This window comes from Chenopodium album, chromosome 27, assembly GCF_948465745.1.
Source record: "Chenopodium album chromosome 27, dcCheAlbu1.1, whole genome shotgun sequence".
Classification (NCBI taxonomy): Eukaryota; Viridiplantae; Streptophyta; class Magnoliopsida; order Caryophyllales; family Amaranthaceae; genus Chenopodium; species Chenopodium album.
Genome location: NC_137860.1, coordinates 35,203,731 through 35,223,720, shown reverse-complemented (window position 1 = coordinate 35,223,720; position 19,990 = coordinate 35,203,731). Strand labels below are relative to the sequence as shown.

General features: G+C 35.5%; 2 protein-coding genes across 3 annotated transcripts; both read right to left on the bottom strand.

Moving 5' to 3' along the window:
• Positions 1 to 723: 723 nt before the first annotated feature.
• Positions 724 to 7,953, bottom strand: LOC145619407 (ubiquitin domain-containing protein DSK2b-like). Its single transcript, XM_081674090.1, has 8 exons — positions 7,400 to 7,953; positions 4,141 to 4,908; positions 3,510 to 3,721; positions 3,310 to 3,423; positions 2,297 to 2,355; positions 1,622 to 1,650; positions 1,445 to 1,537; positions 724 to 1,350 (listed from the first exon to the last, which is right to left on the bottom strand). Exons 1-8 carry the CDS (start codon positions 7,626 to 7,628, stop codon positions 1,202 to 1,204), a joined length of 1,653 nt encoding a protein of 550 aa, XP_081530216.1. The 5' UTR covers positions 7,629 to 7,953; the 3' UTR covers positions 724 to 1,201.
• Positions 7,954 to 14,280: 6,327 nt separating this feature from the next.
• On the bottom strand, positions 14,281 to 19,687 carry LOC145619462 (uncharacterized). Of its 2 annotated transcripts, XM_081674151.1 has the most exons (11): positions 19,485 to 19,685; positions 19,336 to 19,394; positions 19,197 to 19,237; positions 19,077 to 19,108; positions 18,590 to 18,618; positions 17,637 to 17,673; positions 17,487 to 17,543; positions 17,051 to 17,127; positions 16,860 to 16,894; positions 15,376 to 15,414; positions 14,281 to 14,612 (listed from the first exon to the last, which is right to left on the bottom strand). In XM_081674151.1, the coding sequence occupies exons 1-11, from the start codon at positions 19,563 to 19,565 to the stop codon at positions 14,593 to 14,595; spliced, it is 507 nt and encodes a 168-aa protein (XP_081530277.1). In that variant the 5' UTR covers positions 19,566 to 19,685; the 3' UTR covers positions 14,281 to 14,592. The 2 variants fall into 2 exon arrangements, with proteins under 2 accessions (XP_081530277.1, XP_081530276.1); XM_081674150.1 differs by lacking the exons at positions 14,281 to 14,612; positions 15,376 to 15,414 and having other exon boundaries at positions 16,667 to 16,894; positions 19,485 to 19,687.
• Positions 19,688 to 19,990: the final 303 nt, after the last annotated feature.

The window sequence follows — 19,990 nt, the reverse complement described above, 5'->3', positions numbered from 1 at the left end:
TCAAAGACAAATTAGATGGTTTTAACTTTTAACCACTTAAGTAGTCTCATGAGATCATAAGAAAAATCTTGTTTGCTATTGTTTTTAGGCACAGAAAATTCTGAAAGAAATTGATATTGAATCAAATGTGAATGTTTTTCTGAAATTATAGTTTGCAAAAGTTAGTTTAAAACCATAACAAAACTAAAAAAAAAAAAATATCAAGAAAAAACAAAGAAGTTAATTTCCATTTCTATCACAAGTTTGGTTTATTGTCTTTGGGCCTCGTCCCAATCCATAAAACATACGACATACTAATCTGTTTTCAACTGAATCCTGAGTTGTAAATTTAACATACACATAAAGTATACTAGATTTTTTTTTTATATATATATAAATTATTTGTTTTCACAAAAACAAGACTATTAATCAGTACAGATTATTTAAAATGCTTTCAAGATCTCAGATCGATCAATAGAGCAAATATCAAACATACGAATAGAGAATGAGAAGCAATTCAATCTATTAAGTCACAAATTATTGAATTTTGGACATGCCATTAACTAGCTGTAAAGAATACCCAGCCAACTAACAGGAAAGCTGGTCTGGTAAAATTTTGTAATTCGCAGGGTAGAAAACAATCTGGCAGAAGTCGTCAAATATCCCCAAATAGCCCTCTGATCTACTAAGGGTACTAACTCTTATCTACTACACTATCAAACACATCCGCAAAAGAACAAACAATTTCATGAGTTCTTTGCCCATAACACACGACGTTGAAAACACTAATAATTCTCCAAAGGCTGAAGCTGTTTCTCATCAGCAAATAAGAAGTCCCTGATTAACCAGAGGTATCTGAAAACTGCATCCTGGTTATGAATTGAAAGGGACAATACATAGACAAAAATCAAATCAAACATTCCACAGATAACAATTAAAATTGTGTATGTACATAAGTTTCAAGGATGGTTGCGAGAAGGAGGCAGAAGAGTGAAGATTCTAATGTTGAGCTGAGATACGAGCCTATATCCAGAAATCATAACTCTTATCACATTGCGTACTTTCTTTTGTTTATTCACATGCCCGAAATGTAATCTCAGAATTCGAGCTTGTGTTTTTCCATCTTTAGTGAGACACTAATCTGGGCATACTGATCTTAGGAATTCCACAAAAGACTGTACTGGATGATAAACTGTGTTCCAAAAGGAAATCCTCCAAAACATCACTGACCCATATTTCCCAAAAGTCGCTCCACAGCAGCATTAACATTACCACGAGTAGCTTGCAAAGCCCTAATATTCTCTTGTGCATCAAAAAAACCCATCTCTTGAAGCTGTGTCAACTGAGTTGCATAAAGCTCTTCAGGTGGTACTGCCAAAAAAGAGAGAGAAATCAGTAGGAAGCTAATAATACTTATGAGAAAAGCTTAGTCAATATCTGATTTCAGAGGAGAAAAAACCCGAACCATTTGAATTCTCTGGCGTGGTTAAACCGCCAGCACCAAGACCACCAAACATGCTCATCAGCATCTCCAGACCCATATCTCTATTTGCATTTCCTGAAAATTGCATGAAGGTTTTTAGATTAAACTAAAAAAAACAAGACAAGATCAAAATGAACAAGACTTGGAGCCACAATTTACCTGCAGCGCCAGCATTTGGTGATTGATCTCTGTATGAAAAAACAAGACAAAGAAAAATGTAGTTACAAATTGGAATATCTACATACATAAACTTTATGCATAGCACAGTGGACACCCAATTCCCCTCCTTAAGTCCCTCAAGGGCACATCCAATTACAGAGATAGGACCTGATTTCTCTCCTGCTATCTGTGGGATTACCCACTCTATAAAAACGCACAGGAACAACCACAACATTAGGAAGCAGATCAACCAATGTTACAATAATTGCTAAACAAATTAATCCAGATCAATAAGCAGCAATTCTTATTGCAGATCTCACTAGCATTGATTAGTATCTATCTTAAGTATAACTTGCTGAAAAGCGATCACTAATCGCAGTTATCACAAATACGTTTACATTTAAAGGGAAGCAATAGGGAGGGAGTGAAATTGAGAAAAATTTCAAAATTTTAGGACCAAGAAACAAAATTGGACAACATTTGTGGCATCAGGCAGAGTACATACCACAATAATATATATATATATATATATACTTTATCAATTAGCTATACAGGAATTGTCATAGATGGACAGCAAAAGCTAAAATGAGGAAAGAAATGATTAAGAGCCCTAGTAAGTAAAAAATAGACAACTTCAGTTTCAGCATCCCCAAAAGGAGGCATAAACCAACTTACTGGTTCGCTTGAGGACGATTCATTCCCGATAGAAGTGACTGCTGCATAGCTAGCATTTGCTGCATAAAAAGCAAGACTCAGTCCGCAGATATCAAACCATTGAGAATAATAACAAAGCAACATCCAATAAGTAAAATGACAGAACTCAAACTTTACGACAGATGCACAGATCTAGTCCGGAAAATCTCACAATACGAGAGAGAGAGAGAGAGAGAGATAGAGAGAGAGAGGGGGGGGGGGTTGTATAGAGACTAGAGTCTTTTTTCTTTATTATTTTAATGCATTGGAGAAAGAAGTGTTCAATCTTCATTAGGTGGGACAGCATTAATAGAGAGGAACCAAAAAAAGAAATTTAAAAGGAAAAAAAAAAATGAAAGCAGCTTATATGTTTGGCCAAGGAATAGAATTTTCAATCAAATGTAAAGTTGGCTGAATATCATTTCATTACAATTGCCTTCTACATAAAGAAAAAAACCAATAAAGGAGTTTATAATCCCCTCCCTCTCCCCCACAAATCTCCATGTAAATAGGCCAACATCTCTCCGTCCCCTACCTCGACTCAAGCACCAACACCCATCACATTCAGCAGTGCCATAATTATCCTGCCACTAGCAGCATCATTCTATTACTGCCAGCCATGCCTACACCACCCCAAAGCATTGGGACTTTCTAGCATCACTGCTATCTCACTTCACCAACCAATTTTGTGGAACCAACTATCGCATATTCAAAACTGCCTAGAGGATCCAGATCAGAAACTCCGGCCAATCCAACCATTACAAATTGGCCATCAACTCTACTGCTTGTACTAACAACTTTTAAGAGAGTTTATATAAGAGTGGTATAGGGATATTAAAAAAAAAGAGGATAAATATGCAAGTAAAAACGCTCAGGTTTGAGAAAACCTTAAAAAAAGAAATAAGTAGAGTTTGCAAAACACAATGAGTCAAGGTTAAATAAATAAAATAACATAAAATTTAGGATAAACAATAGAACAAGGAGTAAACCATTACCTGCATCATCTCAGGATTAGCCATCTGACGAAGAACATCAGAATTTTGCATCATTTCTCGCAGCTGAGGGTTCGAATCAGTCATAGCACGCAGCTGTGGACTCATATTAAGAATCTACAATCAACAGATGATAGTTAGAAAATAGATTAAAAGTTCATATTAAGAATCTACAATACACAGATGATAAGGCAAATAATTACCTGATTCATCATCTGTGGGTTGGATAGCATGCTTTGCATCATCTGTGAGATTGCTGGATTTTGCATCATCTGATTCATCATTGATGCATCTGGAAGTCCACCACCACCAAGCATACGATCCAAATCTGGAAGGCTACCTAATCCACCAACAGGAGGTGACCTTGTATCTCCAGAAGGGTTTGTTCTAGGAGTACTGTTTGTCTGGGTGCCTCCTAGAAAATACAAAAAGGACATCGTCAGAATGATAATGCAAATCACAGTGAAGGCATGAATAACACGGTAACAGAGAGGTGAACAATAAAACTTGAGAATAAATACCCTCTTATCCTGAAAATTAATATAAATAGTAGCCTTCCTGCAATAGTGTATGATGTAACCTTTCCCAACTTATAATGACTGATACGTAAATTGTTCAACTAATAGAAAAAGTCTATCCAAATAATCATGTCATTCACTAATATACAAAGGACAGGACAGTGCAAAATTCAGTCAGGACAAGGAGAAATTTTTTAATGCATCCAACAACATCCCTTAGTAGAATTAAAAGTACCTCATGGGTTAATGTGGAGGTGCAATAACCAATAAATACAAGGAAACAAGTCAGAGGAAAAGAACACTTGGATAAACTCACCAGCAGCACTGTTCCAGGGGTTTGGAAGTGGATTTGTATTCGGAGCTCCAGTTTCAGATCCAGTTGTTGATGGGTTGTTAGAACCATCTCTCTGTTGTCCACCACCAGCAGCCTGATTTCCCAAAAGAGCAGCGAATGGGTTAGCGCTCGGATTAGTTCCTGTATCCCCAGCCATAGTGGTGGCATTCAGAAATGGTTCCTGGACATTCTCATACATGCGTCTGAGCATGTTAAAACCTTCAGGAGAGGATTCAATGTTGCTCATAGCTCGATCAGTGTTCCGCATCATCTCACGCATGAGCTCAGGATTCCTTGCAGTTTCTAAGGTCTGCCTGAGAATACTAGGGTCGTTCAATATATGAGCCAGCTCTGGATTCCGATCAATGATGTCGCGCATCTGAGGATTGCTCATGATCAGGTTTCGCATAAGATCTGGATTATTCATCAGACCCTGAATGGCAGGCATGTTCATTATTTCTCTCATCATATTTGGGTTCTGGGTCAGTTGTTGCTGCATTTGTTCAAAATCTGGAAGTCCAGCTCCTAGTAAACCAGGAGGAGGCGCACCAGCTCCACCCAGGCCAAGTCCAGAAAATAAGGATGCCCCAAGACCAGCACCCCCTAAACCTCCACTTTCTGCTGGACCAGCAGCAGGAGCAGAAACCGGGGTAGTGTCAGAAGCAGCAGAATTCGTAGTTCCAGAAGGAGCAGTCGATGCAGATGCAGCAAAACCACGAACCATGTGGATGGTATGATCTGCTTGCAAACCTTCAAGGAAAACGTAAAAGGAAGATCATTTTCAAGTACATAAACAAATAAAAGGCTGCAGAAATAACTCTTGATAACTTATAAGGTACAAACTGTATCACAGATTTTGATGTACAAGAGGGAAAAGGCAATTATAATTTATAAATCTAATAAAATCGCAGCAAAATCATAATACAGCACAAATCAAAAAAGTTACCACAAAAATCATACAGCTGAAGCAGTATGCATAATCTTGACCTACCACTTTAAATTCCTTACCAAGTTCTCCTCTTCAAACATCACAGGTTTAATACAGAAAAATACTTCTTGAAAAAGTAATGCTAGACTTCAGAATTTCAAAATGGGGAAAAAAAAAAAAGCATTGAGCTGAAGATCAAATAATAATAAACATCTTCAAAACTACTGAAGACAAAAATCTAGCTTGTGGGATAGAGTTCTCGAATCCCAATGACCATAACATACAAATCTTTGGCTTCTGATGCTTATCACAAATGGTAAATCTCCACAACAAAAACATAAAGAAGCAAAAGCAAGTCAACATTATCGAAACCATTTCGTTTGTGGTGTTCACATAACCATCATAACTGTGAGGCTGCATTCCAGAAGAAAAGAATAAATTCCTCTCCTTAGAAAGCTTGGAATAATACATTAACATGTCTCTAATAACATCAAGAAAAAAGAGCCATCCATCAGCTCCGACCCTTCCTCTATTCCTATTGTTGAGTTGGTAGTTTGACGTAAATCACAAAATTGGCAACCAAATAAAAAAAGTATCACTGTAACATTCAGGCTCCAATGATTCAAAATTCTGAACGAATCATATCTATAGCTACAAGCCTACAACCATGTCTCAGTCATATTCTACAAAAGAACCGATATAGATAAAAGGAAAAGCTGTGAACTTCTTTAAAATAAAATCAACAAGTGGTGAGCTCAATGAACAATCCGTAAAGATAGGTCTCCTAAACGGAAGAGTATCACACTATCAAGTGAAGAGGTCATTCAATAGGAGGCTGGATAGGAACCATGTTTAGACATCAGAGAAACATCCAATAGGAACCAGTGAAACACTAAAAGATGTGTTTTCCTCCTTAAAACCATCATAGATGTAGAAAGGGTAGGAGCTATCATTTCAAAGCTGAGAGGAGCAATAGTTAAGCAAACAGATTTAATAGAGCAAAAATACAGTGTAAAAATTTTTTTAAGTTTGTAATTCCACTACTTCACAACTGAGAAACTCAAGATCAATCCATTTTGGACCTAGAAATTTTGTTGAGTTACAATAGAATTCAGATTCAGTCAAAATTTTAGAAAAATTAAAGCGATGCATAGAAATTATATATCATAAAGTGACGAGTGAACACTGAAATTTTACACATTAGGGGGTGTTTGGTTAGAGCAAAGGAAACGAAGTGGAAAGGAAACAAATAAGAGGAGGGAAAGGAATCATGTAACTATTACCTTTTTATTTGTTTGGTTTTAAGTATGGAAAGGAATCCTTTTGTGTTTGAGGAGGGTAAGGTATTTGTTACCTCAGGTTTTAAAGTGGTAACAAATGGGTGGAATCCCTTACCCTTAGATAGAGGTAATTGTTACCAAATCTCTTAACCAAACATTTGATAACAGTAATGATTTAACCGAATCCGTTTCCAACCTAAAAAAATACATTAACCAAATATGCTCTAAGTCATTAACTATCCATAATTGACAAAGCTAGCATCTTGATTTTTGTTGAGCACATTAACAGTAATATGCTACCTCCAAAGTATGAAATAGAACATACACTCATACAGGACAGCTAGTAGTCTTTTTCTTCCTGACTACAATGAGCTTTCTCAAATCCCACGATCAATTGGCTTAGCTGCCAGCTCGTGAATTGCAAGTAAAAACCAAAGAAAACTTTAAGTTTTCTTGTTTACATATTCAATCATCAAAAGCATTAAGCCACAAAACGCTCGCTAAAACAATTACAAACATTGCATGAATCATTACTAAAACAAAATACATAACCTTCGATATAAGGCACATAGTAGAGTCTAAATCACACAACCTAGCCACCTAAATATGAACAATCCTTACGACACAAAATCAAGAAGTTAAACCGAAGCTCACAATGGATGCGGGGAAACACAATGCCACTCCAACAATGACATATAAACCCATATAAATGCCGAAGTTGATAAATTCGCATAATGCAGCCACGAATCAACTACGATATCAACACATCCCCCAAAACTTCTTATAACAAACAATAATCAGATCCGATTCATCCAAACAAATATATCCAATAAAAACTCGAAATCCGCACCAAAATCAATTCCAATCACAATCCAAATTATTTCTCAAACAAAATCAGCTCCAGCTAACATCAAACAGATCTCTCATCACAAATTCCAGAAATTACCAAATAAATCAACATCAACCCAAAAACCATCTAATTCAACAAAAATCACAAATAAAAAGATAAAAATCGGCGAAAAAATCAACATACCATAGCTTTCTAGGGTTTGGTCATCTTTGAGAATCCGACCTTTGTAGATCAACCTCTGCTGCTCGGCAGGAACATCACAGTTTTGCGCAACAAGCGATTTGAAAGCACCGACGTTGGAATCAAGCGTAGTTTTGACGGAAAATTTGGAGCCGTTGGAACATCGAATGTTGACGGAAACTTCACCGACGGTAACAGGAACGGCGTCGCTGGAATCTCCTTCAGCTCCCATGGTTATGGAAAAGGGGGAAAATCGATTGATCGATCGATCGAAGAGAAGAAGAAAACCCTAACCCTAAAATATGAAGAAATAGGGGGAATTTTGCGAAGACGAAGTTTTTATGCGAAGGAGAAAGAAATGGTATTGGTAATAATAATAATAATAATAATAACGATGATTTTATTTTTATTTTAATTTATTTTATTGGTGTTTTAATTGATTTATTTAATAATAGTGTGTGATAAAATAAATGAATCTTTAATTTAATAATTAATTAAAATTAGAATAGTAGTAGGAGTAGTTTTCTATGGAAGTGTAGAAGAAAAGAGAAAAAGATGAGAGAGAAAGAGGGAGAATAAATATGGAGAGAGAAAAGGGAAAAAGAGGATATGTTTTGGGATTGATTTTGGGTTTCGAATGTTTTGAGGTGAGCTAGAATTGTGTTTCACCACCAATGAAAGCTTGCCACGTGTAAATTTGGACATGAAAATCACTTATTCCTATTTTCTTGAAAGATATAATCTCTTTTAAAAAAAAATAGATAACTGAGTACATAAAGGATCTTATTTACGAATGCTTTTAAGGCGTTGTGTAACATTTGGATATGAAAATCACTTATTCCTATTTTCTTGAAAGATATAATCTCTTTTAAAAAAAATAGATAACTGAGTACATAAAGGATCTTATTTACGAATGCTTTTAAGGCGTTGTGTAACCCTCTAAAAAAATTTGTACTAATATAGAATTAGATTTTGGAAATGCATGCAAAAATCATAGATCGATCGGTGTGATTGATGTTTATTTCAAGTTAATATTTCAACTTTTAATTATCTTATTTGTTAGCTTTTTCAAGGTATAAATAATTGAGAAAATTTGTCAATAATTTTGAAAAAAATCACAAATTTCACATTTTTTTTTTTTTTTGTAATAACAGTTTGTGTTAGATTATGATTAACTTTCGGACAAATGAATACACGATATCTTACTATCTTTATCTATTTACTACATACCTTCGATGAGTCAAATGTTACCACCTCATTCTCTCCATTCCTTGCCCCAACCCCCAACTCCCAACCAATTGCCCTTTATTGATGGCCAAATAATATGACATGTACAATGTAGAGTCTTGATTGATGAGAACTAAAATTATGCATTACTTTATTTTTAGAGGATTATACGAAAATAGTCGACTCAAAGTTGACAAAATTTAATCAAGTAGTGAATTTGCTAAATATCATAACTCCTAAATCCAAATCCAAGTGAATACTTTTTCTATAGCCACTAATTAAAATAAGTTAGATTTTGTATAAAAAGAATAGATTTAATAAATACTTGTAATTAAGAAAATAATGGAAGTTCCCAAAACAGTTAACCTATGTTCTATGAACTTTCTTTAAGCCTAGGCGTATATTTATCAATAAAAATTGGACTTAATATTTCATAAATTAAATAGTACACATGATAGACAATTGTTCAATAATTCATTGAATTCGATCGACATAAACAAAAGTTAAGCAACTCATTGTAATAATCGAATTGACAAAAAACCACAATAGAAAACAAAGTTGTATAAATAATATACCAGTATTATACTAGTAAAAGTTTTTCATATGTATCAAGAATCCAATTTTACAATATAAAATTCTAGATATCCATCCGATATCCAAAATGTTAAGCCAAAGGAAGTTCGATACATGATTTTCCAACCTTACATGGCCTTTCCCTACCCTCGACCAACGATATGAATAGATCATATCATCATCATTAATAATTAGCCATCGTCGCCACCACCAACCTTTTCCCCATTTAAACCATCACGTATCCTTGTTTCAAGCAACACTACATACACATCACCACAATTTCGTATAATGAATGGTAATAAGTGTTTTTTTTAACAGAAAAGGAGCACCTCATATTAAACGAAAATTATCCAATACATGAGTTCGTACAAACCAACAGTCCTATAAGGGACATAAAGCAAAAGAAAAGTTTATTCCAAACAAAACACATCCAAGTTCAAGCCTACGCACAACAAAGCATAAAAAATCCAACAATGCACCCAACTATTAGCAGCAAACCTCTTGATAACAGAATCATGTCGTCTAAGGGCTACTTATCGCAATGTCATCCTCATAAGCATCTTTTGTACGTTAAGGTGGCTCATCATAAATCTTGCTTCCTCCTGCTGCCATCTTCATAGCAATTTTTGCTAGGCAGTGAACTACAAGATTGGTTTCTCTTGGGATATAATTGAACGAGAAGCTACAACCCTTGTTCAGTATGTAGGCACTCCATATCTTTGAGTATAATTGCATGTTTATGAGTACTGTAATTTGCAGCCTCTTTAATTGTATTCTTAAGGCCAGCCGCGTCAATCTCTATAGTCACCTCTTTTAGCCTAGCATCCACTGCCATCGATCTGCATTATTCCTCCAAGCATAGCTTTGAGCTGAGACATGTTGTAGCTAGTGCTTCTTTATATTCAAATGCATGTTATGTCATTTATTTGCTGAGAATGTTTACCATGATGAGTTAGCAAGAGGTTCAGTGAAAAAGAAACCCTATCAAGAAGTTAACGTTGAATGCTTTGCATTTGATGATTTGTTTAATTAATTGCATGTTTTTTTAAAATTTTTAAAATTAACTCTGAGGAAAGTGATAGATTTTAAAGGATAACTTTTAGCTCAATTTAATCTAGGGCTTTTTATATTCTTGTTGATCAATCATGGAGTACTTCAAGCATAAGATTTTGAAAAATAAAAAGACACTGTGTCTAGCTTGATCGAATCACATTATATGATAATGTTGTCTATTGCTCGCATAAATTGCACAATATTAAATTAAAGCATTAGCTAGGTGAAGACTGATGTATAATACACTCATGTCCTTTTGTGTTAGCTTAGCTTATATATGATATCTGAGATAATTGAAGTGGGTAAAATTAGCAATAATATACGCTTGCACATACATGTAAATGTATAACCAAGCAAGATTTTTCACATTAAAGTGATCTGATATACGTACAAGTAGGTTTTTATAAAAGTTTGTTTTATTGAAATACCAAATGATGATATCATTAGATAGTAACAATGTACCATACATATATCCTACAATATGCAAATATAATGCATATATCTCCAGTAGGACGTATACATCAAGTCAAATAATGAACCAAAATTACATGCATGCACAACTATTTAACCTTAAAATACAACAAATTAAAAGTATGATATAGATCAATAATGGAAGGCTAGTTACACGTTGACATTATTGCATGTTTACGGTGAGTGATATCCACCATCGTAGCCACCCCCATATCCGGAGCCATAACCAGAGCCATAACCGGAACCAGAGCCATAACCTGAGCCACCATCATTGCCACCTCCTCCTCCTCCACCGCCACCTCCACCCCCTCCTCCACCTCCACCACCTCCCATACCTCCACTGCCACTTCCATAACCGGAGCCACTACCACTACCATAGCCTGAGCCATAGCCAGAGCCACCATGACCACCTCCCCCTCCACCACCACCTCCTCTACCTCCACCACCACCACCACCTAAACCTCCACCAAACCCATATCCGGATCCATATCCAGACCCAGACCCATATCCAGACCCTGAACCCCCTCTACCTCCTCCTCCCCCTCCACCACCGCCTCCACCTCTACCACCTCCTCCACCACCTGCACTCCCATATCCCTCACCATAGCCTGACCCTGATCCAGACCCATATCCAGATCCCTCATTGCCACTACCACCTCCTCCTCCTCTACCTCCTCCACCACCACCTCCTCCTCCTCCTCCACTTACTCTAACCCCTCTCGGTACCCTAATTGCAACACATATCTCCACAAGAAGTAGAGCCACCAACATGGCCCCAATGACCTTAGAGTTGGCCATTTCTTAAGATTGTATCAACTAGCTAGTGAATTAACAATGAGATAATGTATTATTTCTCTCTTCTTAGGTGTTAATTATTATCTCTAGACTCTTTTAGTGATCAAAGATGTTTGTATTAAGAGATGATCAACAATCACAAATGCTTGTGTACCAACATGTAAAAATGGAAGGTCTATATATAGGGTAAGGAAAAGATCTAGTACGTTCTAAAGATAGGTGGGGGTTTAATCATACAAGGACGTGTGTATGGGTCACGGTCATATAACTTAGTGGTTTTGGTGGCATTGTTGTGGCGGTGGGTGATTGTTCATTGGCAACTATAGTGGCCTGCATTCTGTCTTCTTCTTCTTTAATCATAATCATATACTTGTATATTGTAATGTTTTATAAAAGATATATTCTTGTCAATAAAGTTTCTTCCCACTATATTTTGACTTGCTTATCATACGGAAAAGAAACGCATGCATTCACATTTTTTTTCTATCTTGTTATTGGTTGCAAACTTGCATTCACATTTTTAACGCAATCATTAGCTTACAAATTCATACAATTGCTAAATCATTATCATACTCATACCTACAAACCATATATTATAACTAAGGATTTACGGGAGGGGATTTAGATAACACTACCTAGTTAAACGCATCATCTAGTAATGCAAATGCTCTCTAGTTCGTTAAAATCAAGGGTGCGTGTTTACATTTCACTTTAAAAAATTCAATAAGTTTAGGTAGCATATACTTGGATCCAATATCTTCAAATAAGTTTCAAAGATGTAAATGTTTATTCGATCTGTTGCAATTAGGTAAATTTCAATCATGATTAATAATCAGGTTCAAGAGGTTTCAATGTGAAGATAAATTAGATAATTTACCTGATACATGTGTTTTGATATCATACACACTTATTGTTATGAAAAACATAAAGTTAAGGTGTAATATATGAATAGTACTATTAAAGTTAAATAAATGCAATAAAAGAAGAAAATGCCATACTTGTTTAAAATAATAGAGAGATTGAAAGAGGTAGGTAATTTACTTGTCTACGATGTAGCTTATACTAAGTACTTATTATTCAGAAATTATAATAATGTATGAAGTAAATTAAAATTTTATTTCCAACTCAGTAACTTGATAAGTTTTAACAAATTTTGGTTTTCAAGAGGACTTGCAAATTATTAGTTTACATAAGGTGAAGACGATGATAATTATAGACAACCATGAGACAGTGGTGCAAGTTAGGTTCTAGAGATTTCATTCATTTGGTGCTATCAATTCAAGCACGACTTTGGTAAGAGTACTAGAGTAGTCCTCTATCACCCATATTACATGCAATTTGAACATCATGTCAAAGCACCTTCAAAAATGAATTTGCATTGGTTTTATGCTTTTATAGACCTCACACAGAGTTTCATACATTATACCACCTTTTTTTTTTTTTTTCTTTTTTTTGACAAATACATTGTACCACCTTACATAAGGTATACGTATAAAAATTTGCTTATACAAAAATTAATATAAGTTACAATAACCATTTGTTTGGTAAACAAATATGAATATACAACGATATCTGATATCTGTTACGGAGTATGAATTTGCAATCAATATCACAAAGAATAATATATTGTATACCTTTCGCCACATATACTGTCATTCGGTTATTCTTACGTACTTATGCAATTTTATGTTAAAACTGTATTATAAAACGAAGAGAGTAACAATTTCGACACGTTTACGGACCACATAGAAAAGAAAAACCACTAAAACTAGTATAGCTCTACTCTACGTCTCTACCAACCCATGATATTCTCTATCAAACAAACGTTCCCATTTAACTTTGGATAGTGGAGATAAAATGTTTGGACTCATTTCTTTTGCATGAAAGCATAGCACGACAAGTGGCATTCATTTTTACTCGTTGATTTATTATTTCTTGGGTTAATTTTTTTTAATGTGGGTTGACCTTACCATATATTGATAGCACGCTTGCTATCCAAAAAACGATCATATCATTGGGACTTCTATCACTTCATGGACACACTACCTAGCTACCATACACACATACATTCACTATCAAAATTAAATTAATTATTTTATTTCTTTATATATAAACAATGCCTCCAATAAAACACATGCGCAACATCTCAACATCTTAATTAATTTTTTGATCATAATGCTTTTCTTTTTCTCCTTAATGAGGGGATTGACCATCTATCACAATTACTATGCACTATAATTTTCCTAGCTACTTACACGTCGTCTAATACGTGTACTAATTTATACGCGTAATACTGTATGATGGATTAATCTATGTTCGATTGTCTGATTTAAATTATTATTTAAATGTTTGACATTGTACCAATGTAAATGTAAACCTATAATTATGGATTAGAATGATTAACGCGTTGTACAGTACATATTGACAGATTTGAAATATGCTGCAAGTGTAATATTTGATAGATTTGAACTATGCTGCGAGTGTATGAACATTAAGGTCATAAAATTTAACCGTGGCTTGCGTGTAACATTGTAGGTGTGTAGCTATCAGTTGGGTATATCTTGAGATGCCCTTTGTTAACATAAAAACTGTTGGGACCTCCTTATGGCCTTGGCAAATTAGAAGAATTTACATACAGAGTAGAACATGTGTTGAGCTTGGCCTGTTTTAGTACTAACAGTTAGAATTTAACAGCGCCAAAAGTGTCAGAGGATTAAACTCTCAGACGTGCAGAGAGATAACAAAGCTTAAAAAAGCAGCCCTGTTTCAATAAATCTGTAAATATAAAATACATACAAATTGTTGATTTTTGGAATTTACACTAGGAAAAGAGAATCAGGGTTTAAAAAAAAAAAAAAAAACGGGCCAAAGTCATATACATAAGGAGAAGATGATAACAATATTAATACAAGAACCAAAATCCGCTGTCACACTCTTGTATCACATTCTGTATTACACTAGTGTAGCATCACATTCAACTGCCACTAGTTTGAAATACAATACGAGTGTCAGTATAAATTTACAGCTTCACAACGACCTTCTGGGGCAAAGAATTAGCTAGGTACCAGATTGAAACCTCATATTCTACAATTCGCAGCTGTCACAGGGTTGAAAAATGAGATGACATATTTTTAACAGATTCTTACTTGCTATAAAGTATAACATGTATCCATCAGATGTTCTTCTAGCTTGCACTCTTCATTACTCCATATATATTACTTGCTAATTTGCTAGGAAATCTAGAGGAAGGGGAGAAGCAGATCGATGATAGGGAGGTAATAAAGCATGCAATGGAATTTACGGCAAAATATTAGCCATACTCAGTCTAGAAGAATTCTCTCGTGAAAAACCAGACACAAACAAAGAGAAGCTTGAGTGGCATAGTTTTTCAGTATGACCTTAGATGCAATGGAAAGCATGTTTGTTTGAGGAGTTCAAGAGAACAAAAGAAAATTCCACAATTCCATAAAAGAAAATAAGAACGCGATATTATCATGAAGAAATACTAATTCCGTGAATTGTTGATAGTTGTAATTTGAATATGATTGGGGGGGAAAAAAAAGGAAAAAAATGTGAGCATATTTTCTCTGCCTCATATCATAAGTTTTCAGTTCATACCAAACCCCATGACTTGGGATAGTATTTATTTTGATTTCATCATTTTCCACATCACATCTCTCTCTCCCTCAAGAGTTGACTGAGGCAGGAGATGAGACTCTCATGATCCAATATTCCAGTCGTTTTTAGTCCCAGTTTTATGCTTAATCTCACAGCATGCAATAGGTTGATACAAAAGCAAATGGAGCAACTTAGAACCAAACTATATATAAGGCAAAAGGATATAAAGAAAGAATACTCACTGCAGTAAATAAATTGGTTCATATCAAGAGTCACTCTGCCTTGCTTATTTGTATCAATCAATCAATCAATCAATCAATCAATCAAAGCCTTAATCCCAAAAGTGGGGTCGGCTAACATGAACCAAATTTGATTATTCCGTGTAGTCATCAACATAAATCTTTCTCCTCCATCCCTTACGATCCAAAACTTCATCCTCACGTAAATCCATGCACTTCATATCCTTCCTCACTCCTTCCAACCAAGTCATCTTTGGTCTCCCTCTTCCTCGTTTAATCCCTCCATGGTCCCACTCTTCCACTCTTCGCACCGGTGCACCCTCGGGTCTCCGTCTTACATGTCCAAACCAACGCAGACGATTTTCCCTTAATTTATCTACAATGCCCGCCACACCTACTTTCTTGCGAATAACCTCATTTCTGATTCTATCTCTTAAAGTGTTTCCACACATCCACCTTAACATGCGCATTTCCGTAACCTCCATCTTTTTAATATGCTCTTTCTTAGAAGCCCAACATTCTGTACCATAGAGCAACACTGGTCTTATGGCAGTCCTGTAGAATTTTCCCTTCAACTTTAAGGGAATGCTGCGGTCGCATAACACTCCCGTGGCCGCTCTCCATTTAAGCCACCCTGACTTAATCCTGTGGGTCACGTCTTGATCAATGTCACCATTCTTCTGGATGATCGACCCTAGGTACTTAAAACATTCACTCATGGTCAAATCCTTTCCATCCAAACTCACCACTTCATTGCTTGTCCCCCTCTGAGTGCCAAAACGACATACCAAATATTCAGTCTTACTCCGACTTAGCTTAAACCCTCTAGATTCCAACCTTTGCCTCCATTGCTCCAACTTGGCATTAACCCCATCCTTAGTCTCATCCACCAAAACGATATCATCTGCGAACAGCATACACCATGGAACCTCATCTTGAATTGGTCTAGTTAATTCATCTAGAACCGTTGCAAAAAGAAAAGGGCTTAATGCAGACCCTTGATGCAATCCGATTGTAATAGGGAAATCTTTTGTCAACCCTCCGCATGTCCTCACATTTGTTGACACATCCCGATACATATCCTTAACTAGGTCTACATACCTTCGTGGGATACCTTTCTTCAACATTGCCCACCAAAGTATCTCTCTTGGCACCTTGTCATATGCCTTCTCTAAATCAATAAAGACCATATGAAGATCTTTCTTCTTTACCCTATAAAACTCCATCATTTGTCTTATCAAATGGATTGCCTCCATAGTAGATCTCCCAGGCATAAAACCAAATTGGTTATCTGAAATGCTTGTGCATGCCCTCAACCTTTGTTCAATCACCCTTTCCCACAACTTCATAGTATGGCTCATAAGCTTAATTCCTCGATAGTTAGAACAATCTTGAGCGTCTCCTTTGTTTTTATAAACCGGGACCAAGGTGCTCTTCCTCCAATCTTGTGGGATCCTTGTAGCCGTCCATATCAAGAGTCACTCTGCCTTGCTTATTTGTATCAAAGGAGTTAAAAAGATTGCTGAAATACCAAAATAGCAGCAGTTACTATATTGTTATAAGGAAAAAACAATTGTAATTCAATGAGCCACATGCCAATGCCTAGACAGCCACAAGTAAAAAAGCCTTGGTGGTCAGCCTAGTTGAATCAGAGAGGTTTGCATGCAATATCACTTACCGAGCGGATTGTAGAAATATGCACAAAGATATAAAAGCATCCAACCGGAACGTCCCATTTTTCTTTTGATCAAAGCTCTGGAAAAGTTGGCAGAGAAACAGAACGTCAACAGCAAAGACACAAATATCTATTTATCAATCTATTTAAACAGTTATAAAGATCACATTTTTAAATTCAACAAGAAAATTGCATGAAAAATTGCTCAGCTGATTATGCAAGTCTGATAATGAAATCTACAGGTACTTAGTGTCCTTAGGTCAGTGATTTAAGTGCTAGTTAAGGAAGACTAAGGGCACTTAGTGAGTATTATATCATTTGCATTTGAATCTATCTGAAAAAGAGTGAAGTAAACATGATTCATGTTTACTCACATACAGAAAAGGATAAAGAGAAGGAAGCATGATACAGGTAAAAGGCAATGAATTAGAAAAATTACCTCACATGCAGTGTAAAAGGCAGGAGAATCAAGTGAGAACCCAAGCTTCACTAGTGCCTGAAATAAAATAAAATCAAGCACCAAGGAACATAGTTACAAAACTTAATCCTCATTAGGACCAACAACCATTTGAAGTGATTGGAAGGCTACCTCATGAACTTCGTCATGGAGAAGAAATCCACGGCCCCTGTGATATATAATTTCATCAGAAGAAGGTTGCTAAGATAATAATAGATAGAAGACAGATATATGATAAGCAAGCAATGGTCATAGCAGGATATCATCCTAGTTCTTCCACACATTGATCAAAAACTACACAATACTGGTTCACTTACAATTCCAGCAGACAAGAAAAAGAAATGGGAGCAGATAACTGCTAAAAGTTCTTTACAGAAGGTTTGTTCTTACAAATATCCTTATATCCATGCTACGCCTTTCAAGCTGATATTCGAGATCCTATCCCAAATGAAAATGGGTAATCCTTAACATTTAGCAAAAGAAAGAAGATAACCGATTCTGAGAAGGTGAATGCTTAATTTGACAAGACAAGATGCCAGTTAACAAGAGCTACGAACTCTTGAATGGTCCACATTTATTGTCAAAAAAAAGAAAAGGAGAGGTAGGGTGTAGCCAAGTAGAAATGCGTTGCTTGACAAAACATGAGAAATCTTTTAAAGCTTGCCAAGAATCTATTCAATATTCTTAAAAGTAGTGAAATATCATGGAAAACCATGGGAGGATTCAAGGAACATACAAGGCAAACATCGAGTCAAATCTAAAGATGAGAATGCTAATTTATCTCAATTGTTCTAATCCCAGTTCGTTTTTGACAAAAGTTCACAGCATTAATAGCGCAAAAAGACCAAACAAGCCAAACTACTGCATGCCGTTTGAAAATTATACCCCTAACATGGCCCTTGCAAGTTTCTAAATGCAGCAATAAACACTCATAGACACGGCCGACTAGACACAAATACAATCAGAAAAGTATAACTGACTGACAGCTACGCCAGCAATCAGATCATTTAGAATTTCACTTAAAGCAGTGACTATCAAGTATCAAAATACAATCACAGAGAACAACAATGTAAGAATTCAACTACCTTTCCAAGTCTGAGAAAGCCTGTTGAACCTGCAGAGATTAAATTAAAAGCAAGAACAAAATCAATTAATCCCAATTCATAAGGCAAACATCAACAATCGTGATTCAAAAGACTCGAAACTCATATTATAATCCCAATGAGAACTAAAAATGCCTTCTTTATTGCATTTTTAATGGGCTAGAAGATCAATTTTGCACCAAAGTGAATACATAACATCAACAATCATGAATTAGTTGTCCTTGATACTTAGTTGTCCTTGTTTATACATATTATCTTTGGCAAGGAGAAGGACCCTACTAGACCGAAAGTGAATACATAACTAATGTACTAACACCGGAGGGGTTTATACATACTATCGTTGGTAAGGAGAAGGACCCTACTGAACCGAAACAGCGGAACCCGGAACAATTATCCATAATTGAAGTCATCACATACAAAATTATATGCTAGAAACTTGAAATCTGTACAGTACGGAATATATACTAACCTTTAAAAGATATTGGTTAAGGGCAACAAATTCTGCAATTAGACAAATATAATCAAATATAAAAAATACAATTATATGCAAATAAAATAAATTTAAACTAAAGAATTAACATCAAAATACCTTCAAAACTCATTGTTCCATTCTTATCAAAATCATACATCCTGAAAGAAATGAATTCAACAGAGTATAATTCAAGTAATTCAAATTAGGTAGTTAAGATTAATAATTGGGCAAATTCTGGGGAAAAAAAAAAAAAAACCTGATCATTTGTTGAACAACAGAAAGTGGGAGATCGAGATTTCCGACAGCAAGTGCATTCTAAAGATGAATTCAATCAAAAGTAGAAAGATATTAATTTAGGGTTTAAAAAATGAAGAATTGAAGGTTGAATAAGAGGAAATGAAGAACCTTGAGTTGAGATGCTGAAATGTTGCCGGTTTGAGACGAGTCAACTCGGTCGAACCACTCTCTGAGAATCGCTAAATCCATTATTCCCTAATTTGAACAAGGAAATAAAAAGCAAGAAAGCTTGGAATTTGGAAAGAATAGAAGGGAGTTTTGTCAACTTGGTACACTACCAGGGAAGAAAAATATGACATTAAACAATTACCTGTAGTCCCGTTTATTGTCATATCGAGTTCATGCTAACCAAGTTTATTTGGGTTAAAATAGATTTAATAAACTTTGAATCGGGTTATTTCAGATTCGGTTACAAATCTCCTTTTTTTTTTTTTTTTTGGTGCAAAAGTTAGAAATCTCCTTTTGACTCCACTATAATTATAAGTTAATAACTAATAACAATGTGTTCGGATAAAGAAGGGGGAAGGAAAAGAAGGGTGAAATTTGGGTTAGGTTTAATCGGCCATGGGTACTGGTTAGTTTAAGGTTGGGTAAAATAAGGTGCTTTTGAGGTA